General features: G+C 52.1%; 1 protein-coding gene across 1 annotated transcript; it reads right to left on the reverse strand.

Annotated features, from left to right (window-relative positions):
- Positions 1 to 250: 250 nt before the first annotated feature.
- Positions 251 to 4,133, reverse strand: VGF (VGF nerve growth factor inducible). The gene is made up of 2 exons (XM_029581827.1): positions 4,053 to 4,133; positions 251 to 2,112 (listed from the first exon to the last, which is right to left on the reverse strand). The coding sequence occupies exon 2, from the start codon at positions 2,094 to 2,096 to the stop codon at positions 480 to 482; it is 1,617 nt and encodes a 538-aa protein (XP_029437687.1). The 5' UTR covers positions 2,097 to 2,112; positions 4,053 to 4,133; the 3' UTR covers positions 251 to 479.
- Positions 4,134 to 8,354: the final 4,221 nt, after the last annotated feature.

The raw sequence follows: 8,354 nt of genomic DNA on the forward strand, positions 1-8,354 counted from the left end.
GAAAATATATTGGTGCTTTGTCTCAAATGGGTAGAAATATTAAACTCTAGTGTGAGTTATGGGAGTTTAATTAAATAGCAATAAGATGGAGGATTTTTTTTTTTTTAAACAATCTGGGATTTCTTTTATGGAGATTTCAGAGACGCTGTTAGTGTATCTAGATTATTGGAGGGTGGATATCTGGCCCTGTCTGGTACATGGTATTAGGCTGGAACAAGTGTGGGTCATCTAGAGAAGATCTTGGCTTCCCCCCCCCCCCCCCATCCCCCTACCCTCACCTCTGATTGATAATCATAACAAAGTCCAGTGTTTGTAGGGCCTTGTCCACTCCCAGCTCTGGTCGCTGGGACTAGCGGCTATGAAGACTGGAAGGTGGCGTTTGTGTTCCTGACTCATGCATAACCTGGCTATGTTCAACACACGAAAATGATTTTGATTTATTTTGTCGCTTTGTTTTATGACAAAGTAGCTTTCGCCATTCACTGAAAAACTTCTGGGTGCTTTAACAAGATCTTCTCGATATAATTCTCCAGCTCTTCTTCCTTGTCCTGGCTGTCATCATAATAATCTTCCCTCGGCATCAGGAGTCCCGGGCCTTTATAGTAGTACTGGCGGGGTTGCTGGAAAGTCCTGGGCCTGATGTAGTTGGGGTAGTTGTTTTGCTTGGGTCGGTACCTTCTGGGCACTGCCATGGGCACCTCCTCATAGTCTAGGTCGTTACCCAGCACATCATTCCAAGCCAGGTCTTCCTTCATGTGATGTCTGGAGGACCTCTCAGAGTGGTAGGGTGGGTAATAGACGGTGTGTGGGGCATCATACCGGGCAGGGGGTGCCCTCACCTTCTCCCTGTGGGACTGTCGGTGCCTGGGTTCTGCCCTCTCTGGAGAATCTTTCTTCTTCTTTTCCACATCATTGATAATATCTATGACATCATCGGCAGGCAGATGGAGCTTGCTGGAGATCTCGATCAGTTTGTCTATGGTCTGGGGGTCGATGTCTTCACCCTCTTCTTTAGACCTTTTATCCTCGGCCCCAGTGTCTTCTTCCCTCTGCCCTTCCTCCTCAGGAATACCTCCATCCTCCTCATCCTCGAAAAGGAAAGAACTCTTTTTTGTTTCGTCCCTGAAGGCATCCTGCTCCTCCTTGCCATTGTTGTCCTGATCGGTGTTGTCCTCTCCCTTCAACAAGTATTGCAGCAGCAGGTCTGAGGCAATATCAGCTATCTTCTCTTCTTCAGCCTTGGCATCTGCCAGCCTCTTCTTCTCTGCCAGCTCCTCCAGATACTTCATCTTCTCCTGACCCTTTCCCCTGGAGAACAAGCTCCTTTCTTCTTTGCTCTCCACAGCTTCTGTCCCTTGCTGCTTGTCCTTCATCAAAACCTGAAAGTCTTCCAGTTCTTTCAGGATGTCTTTCTGACTCTGGTCATAGTCATCCTCTCTTTCTGGGATGGAGAGCTCCCTGGCAGGGTTGGACCTCTCCCTCTTGGCAGTGGAGCTGTATTTCTGCAGCTCTTCTAGCATGGATTTTAGTTTCTCCAGATCTTGGTCATTCCCTTCCTCCTCTTCCTTCCAGCTCAGTGTATTTTCCTTGGGAATGGACTGCTTTGGAGCTTCCAAGCTGGAGCTCCTGGTTCGGCTCTGCACTCTCTCAGTCATCTTCTCCTCCTCAAGCTTCGGGGCTTCCGACTTGACAAAGCTGTCCCGGTATTGTTGAAAGCGGCTGTCGCTTCCTTGCTTGTTGACTGGTGCCTGTGGCTTCTCCGAGTCCTGGTTCAGAGCCTGGAGTAGTACAGCTGCCAAGGTCTGGGGGTCAATGTCTTTAAAAAGGTCATTGTCGTCTTCAGGCTGGACTTTATTCTTGTCTGGGGACTCCTTGGCTGGGTACTCAGAAACAGACCTGGCATGCACCTCCTTGGATTTCTCTGCTTGATTTTTACTTTCTAGGGCAGTTTCCTGTCTCCCGTCTTGGTCCAGTGCTTTCTGTAGGTGGTCTGGGTGCTTGTCCTCTACTAGAGGGGCTCCATGGACACTGCAGTGGTGCAAGAGACTAAGGGAAAGGAGGAGAGCGGCTCCCGGCAGAGAGGTTACCCAAACCATCGCCTTGCTCTGATGTCTGTAGGAAGAAGAGAAGACAAAGGGTTTTTTGTTAGTGAGGATGCTCTCGGTTCAGATTGCCCCTAAGACTGCAGAATGGAAGAAACGGCCGAATGCAGCTGGCCAGTGAAGCAAGAGAAGCGTGCGCTAATGAGCCTGGCCATTTCCCACAAGTCATTAGTGCACTTCTGGCTAAGACAACAACTGCAAATTCCTTTTAAGTGTTCAAGTTTCCCGAAAACCACAGAGGTAGCGCAGCTCTTCTCGGACTACTTGCATGACTAAAAATAAAACCGTGACTTACCCACTTACTAACCAAAAGTAATTATGGATGATTTTTAAAGATGCACTCATAAAACAAACAAATATAGCTACATCCATAGCGATGGTTATATATAGCTACGCACATAATGCTTCACTGCTCTTGTCAGACACTGCCCAAACGCACTGAGAGCTTTTGTAAACCTTATCTTTTTTTTTTTTTCCTTTGGCCAAGGCTCCGATACTTTTTTTTTTTGCTCGGAACCTTGACTAAAGCGTTCACACGCGTCTCTGTCTGGGTTAAGGAGAAGGGATAGACAGAAGGTGACAGGGAACCCCAGGGAGAAGGCAATCGACGGAGCAGAATCTGCGGCAGCACGTTAGGGGGGGGGGGGGGGAATACACAAAAGGCGCAGGCTGGATAGACCAAGGGGGGGGTCCTTGTCTGCCCACCCGCTCTCTGTGTCTTTCTAAGGGTTTGGGAGATGTCAGCGAGATCCTCCCAGACTGATGCATTCTGCAAAGCCGAAGAGCATTTCACTCTGCCATTGGAAGAATCCAATACTGAGCCAATTCTGCTGAGAGAGAGAAAAGGGGGAAAGGCGATAGAAGAGCCCCCATATGAAGACGGGAGAGGCGCTGGCAGGGAGCAGAGGAAGAAAGAGCCCGAGGCTTCGGTAGAGGGACTTGCCGGACACCTGTCCTGACGAGGAAAGGTTTTTCTCCAGAGGTGAAGGAATGTCCCACCCGTCATCCCGGGGGAGGGAAAACGATTCTCCTGCGATTTCTTTCTTTCTGCCTTTATGAAGCTCTAAGGGGGGTAAAGCGGTGGCCGGATCCAGGGATCGTTCTGAGTCCGGGTCCCCCCAGGTTTGCTGGCAGGGAATTCCCTTCTTGCGGGGGGTGGGGGGCTCGGGGAAGACCTGACTCTCCAGCTTGGGGGGGGGGGGGAGGTAATGAATTATAAGCCCTAACGCTAGTCACGGTATTAGCATTTATGGCCAAAAACACTGCAAATGGATCGTTTCCTCCCTTCCCTAATTCCTTTCTTTATGCCCCATTCTTCTCTTCACATTTTCCTTTTCTCGTAGTTTTCTAAAAAATCTTTCTTTGCGGTTTTTCAAATTCTATTTCTATAACAGTTTTTTTTTTTCTTTATTTATTCTGCTGGAATTTCGCTCTGACTTTGCCCGGTTTGCTTTACAGGTAGCAAAAGTCCCCGGAGACGGTCCAGAGATGAGGCTTAGCCTGTTATCCTGCAGGGGCAGATTTAACTGGCGGGGTTGACGTGTGTGGGGGGGGGGGAGACTTTACCTTGCTAGATCCTTCCCCCTGGATAAGCTTTTATCACGACTGGGCCCCCTTTTCTCTTTCATTTTCCCGCCCACCCCTAGGATACGGGACCCAAAAACGGCCAGAAAAGTCATCGCAGCCCTTACAGACTCCAAATCAACAAAAACCAAACAAACAACAAAAAAAAAACCAAACAAACAAAGCAACTACCAAGTACGACGGCAAAGAGCAAGACATGAACGTGGACGGTGACCATGCTTTCCCCCATCCCCGATCTACTGAGCTGCAATGCCTATAACAGAGCGACATGCGATGCACGGCTACAACGCGGCTAGGCAGAGAGCCCCCCCGGGACCGCAGCGGCCGGTGGCCCCCGGGGGCTGCCTGCACGGGACGGGCTCTTACTTCGCGGAGCGGGCTGGGTCGCGCTGGGGCTGCCTCCGGGCTCGCTCGGCTGTCTCCGTCCGCGCCCCTCTCGCTGGCGGCTGCTGCTGGCAGTTTCAGCACCGCGGACAGCGCTCGGCGCATTTATACCCGCCAGCCAGGTCACGTGCTGCGCCCTCCCCCGGGGGGGGGGGGGGGGGAGGGGGGAGGGAGGCACGCCCGCCCCGGCGCGCGTCAATTCATTCACCAATGGGAGCCGGGGCTGGTGCCTGGGCGGGGCCGGGCTCGTGGAAAAGGATGAATGGAGGCGTGAATGAATGAATGAATGAATGAATGGAGGGTGAATGGAGCGCGCGCGCCGTACGCCAGGCAGCCGGGAAACACGGGATCGGGGGAAGGGGAAGGGGGGAAGCCAAAAAAAAAACAACAAAAAAGCCCAAACAAATAAATAAGCAATAAAGAAATACGAGAAGAAGCCGCTTTAGTACAGGGCCCCGGGAGCAGCCCGCAGCAGAGGGGCTCATGGACAGACCGCAGGAAAAGGCTACTTTGAGACTATGGATAATATCGGGGCGGGGGGGGGGGGGGGAGGAAGAGGGGGGGGGTCAGTAGGCTCTGCAGAGGAGTCCAGAGAAAGCGGGATTAATGTCAGGAGAACTGTGGATGAAATGAGCCGTCAGCCTCCCGCATCTCTCTCTGAAACCACACGATCGACCCCTCTTCCTTACACATCTCTCTCTCACCCCCCCCCCCCCCCCCCCCCAATAAATTAAAAGCAGGCTTTGCTTTCTCTGTCCTATCTGCGTATCTTTCTACCTCTGTCTTCCCCCCCCCCCCCCTTTCGTGGGTTCTGTTTCTTTTTCTCTGCGTGGATCCCCCTTTCCTGGAGTCTGGCTGGCTGTGTCGGATTTGGGCACAGGAGTTGCTCCCGCTCCTTCCGCCTCCTGATATTTATTTATCAGCTCTTTGGTGTCATGAACCATGGACACGCAGGTGGCTCTCCCCCCCCCCCCCCCCCAGGTGTGTGATAAGATGACAGTGAGGGGGGGGATGCTGTCTCCCCTCCCCCCCCCTGTCAGGGAGGAGCGGATGAATCACGCCGCAGCTTTGCCACATTATCCTCGTCATTTGCACGGGGGGCCCCGCAAAGATCAGATTGGGAGGCCGATGACGTCACCATTTGCGCAGTTCTCATTGATGAAAGCCGCTCCGGTTCTGGGAGGTGTGAGACGGGGTGAGGGCTGAAAATCTTGACCCCCCCCCCCTCCCCTCCCCTCTGCAGTCATTCCCGCCTCGAGGATTATCCGGACAATGCAGGCGTTTTTCTCATTTCACAGCTCGCTCGCTCTCTCTCTCTCTTTTGCCTCCCACCAGGACGTTTTGTTAAATCGCTTAAAAAAGTTTGGAGGTCGAAGCAACAGCCCCCGCACTTCCTTAGCAATAGAGAGAGCGCTGGAGAGAAATTCCTGCCTACCTTGCTCGATCTGCCAAAATTAAAACGCCAGGAGGGAGAGGGGGAAGACAAGCGAGCAAGACAGCCAGAAATAAAGCCTCGATCGAGGACGCAGGCTACAAAAAAGGGGGGCACTTCTTGCCAGAATAAGAGGTTTTATGTTCGTGTTGGAAGGCGAGGTCGGACTTCGCTTTGTTCGGGGCATTCAAAGAGTAGGGGGAGGATAGAGATTTGATCTCGTTCTTATTCTGTCCGAAACTAATCCCCTTAACCTGTATCCCCTCTCTGTCCTAAACCCGGGTGCATCCTTTAGAAATGAATACATCGCCTGACGTCTCCTCTTCAAGATGCCCGTTCTCTGTTCGATTTGGTCACCTCGCCCCTGTATCCCCGCCATCCGTTAAATAATCACCGTATACCATGCAGCAGATACTATAGCCGCCTCCTGTTAGATATGCCGGACCGCCTCTAATCCTCCTTAAGGAAACGCAGCATCTAAAACTATCGTCAGCGGGGAAATAACCCAGATATGCCATGCTGCGACCTGGGTCCTCTCTTCCGCCGTTAGATATTCGGGATGTGCCATGCCGCACAGAATATCTCCTCCTTTCTCTTTTCATATCCAGGATGTTATTCTATACAGGGGGGGGGGGGGGTGTAGGAGCGCCGGGAAGGGATACTAATAGTCTCCCTGTTTTTTGCAGACAGGAAAGTACATCCTCTCCCTCCTTCTCTACCCAAAGTAAGAACTGATAAACTCCGATTATGTCTGCAAAGTTTTAGGGAGCCAGTGGGAGGGAAGGAAAGAGGGATTGCGGGTCTGACCCCCAACCCAGCATTAAAGAAAGCCCTCCCCCCCCCCCCCTGGATTCCGTTCCTGGATGGAACGTTGGGGCCCGGTTCTGAGCTGCTCGGCCGCCTATCCTGAGAGATCCCACTGCGTGCACCAAAACAACTGCAGAGAAACAGATCCAGGGGTGCGAGGAGAGAGAAGGGGGGGGGGGGAGGGGTGCTGGTCTTCTTCCATCTACTTCCACCCCCCTCTCCGGAACCTCCCCTTCACCAGAGACCTCTTCACTCAAACTCTTCTGCCTGTGCCAAATCGTGAAAAAAGGAACTAGAGAAAGCAAAATAATAAATGCATCCCTTCTCTACCACTCTCTCCTCTTTTGTCTCTTTGCGGTTGTTGGATTTTATTTTGTTTTATCCTGCGCTCGAATTTTATTCAGTTTGACAGTCCCGTCTCCTCCCCTTCATCCCCCCCCCCCCCCCCCAAACGCAGACTTTTCCTTTCTTATCTTCTTTTTTTTTTTTTTTTTTTTGTGTAAACGATTTTTATTATTATAATAGGTTATAACAGTACAGTTAGGATGCAATGGGTCCCGCATCTACTTGGATCGTTTGCCACCTCCTCATTTCTCAGGGAAATGGGAAATGCCGGGGATGGGGGGTGGGTGGGAAGAATGATGGCCCCCGAGGGCCCTCTCTCTGCCGTGTAATGGGATGACTCAGACCCTCCAGCCTACACCTCCGCGGGCGGAGACACGGAGGTCTCTCCCTCCCAGGTAATAAATCAGCGGCTCCAGCAGTCGCTTTTCGGCACCGCGCAGCGTCGGCAAGTTCAACTTTTCTGACTTCCGTTCCAGGTCTCCAGAAGGGAAACCCCGCTCTAAAGGAATTTAGGCTTTCTTTGGCGAGTTTAAAGGGCCGAGAAGAGGTGGCGAGGAGAAACTTTCGAAGGTGCGTCTCTTTTGGCAGGCGGCGATAGCAAAATCCCTCCTGGAGAGAAAGGGTCCAGCGGGTGCATCTCGCGGATAGGAAGGTCCGGCATCCAGCGACACCAGGTGGGGAGTCTCCGGCACCCAGATGTCAGGCAGGAGTCTCGGGTATACAGAGAGCAGGGCGGGAAGTCTGGCTTATAGGGAGTTTCGTGTACACGGGTAGAATAGGGGAGCCTCGGGTATGCAGAGATGAGGAGGAGGGCGTCTGGGGTGTACGAGGGTCAGGCGCAGTCTCCGCTGTACAGAAAGCAGACAAGGAGTCTTGGTATGGGAGCATACTCGTCTCTGTATACTGGACAGTATGGGAGCATACTAAGACTCCTTGTCTGCTTTCTGTATACAGAGACGAGAAGGGAGTCTCGGGTATCAGGAGCAAGTTTCGTTTATAGAGAAATAAAGCAGGAGTATCGCCTATACAGAGGTCATCAGGCGAGCGTCTCTGGTATACGGAGATCGGTATAGACACAGACCAAGAGAGTGAATCGGGTATACCAAGATTAGGTGGGAATTGCGGATATACGGAAATCGATTGGGATCCTCGGCTATCCAAAGATATCGGATGGGAGCCAGGTATTCTCCCTCATAGAAAGATCAGATTCAAGTCCAGAGTGCACATGCAGGCTGGATTCCCGGGTATACGTCAAAGGTTTACAAAGAGATCCGGCGAGATCTCCCCACAGATGCGATTGTATTCTTGGGTATACAGAGATCCAACGGGATTCTCGGGCATACCAACCAGATCAGGCGGGTGAAAGCACTCAAAGACCAAGTGAGAATCTCTGGGGTGTGCGAGATCAGGCGAGAGTACCGTGTACATGGGACAGGTCAGGAGTGAATCTCGGGCGGAGGGACTTCAGGCGAAAGGTTCCTATACAGAGGGAAATCAGGAGGGAGTCCCTTTTATATAGGACAGGTCAGGAGGGAGTCTGGGGCGAGGAACTTCAGGCGAAAGGTTCACGTAGAGAGGGAAATCAGGCGGGAGTCCCGTATATACAGAACGGGTCAGGAGTGAATCTCGGGCGGGGGGACTTCAGGCGAAAGGTTCCTATACAGAGGGAAATCAGGCGGGAGTTCCTTGTATACAGGACA

This window comes from Rhinatrema bivittatum, chromosome 16, assembly GCF_901001135.1.
Source record: "Rhinatrema bivittatum chromosome 16, aRhiBiv1.1, whole genome shotgun sequence".
Classification (NCBI taxonomy): Eukaryota; Metazoa; Chordata; class Amphibia; order Gymnophiona; family Rhinatrematidae; genus Rhinatrema; species Rhinatrema bivittatum.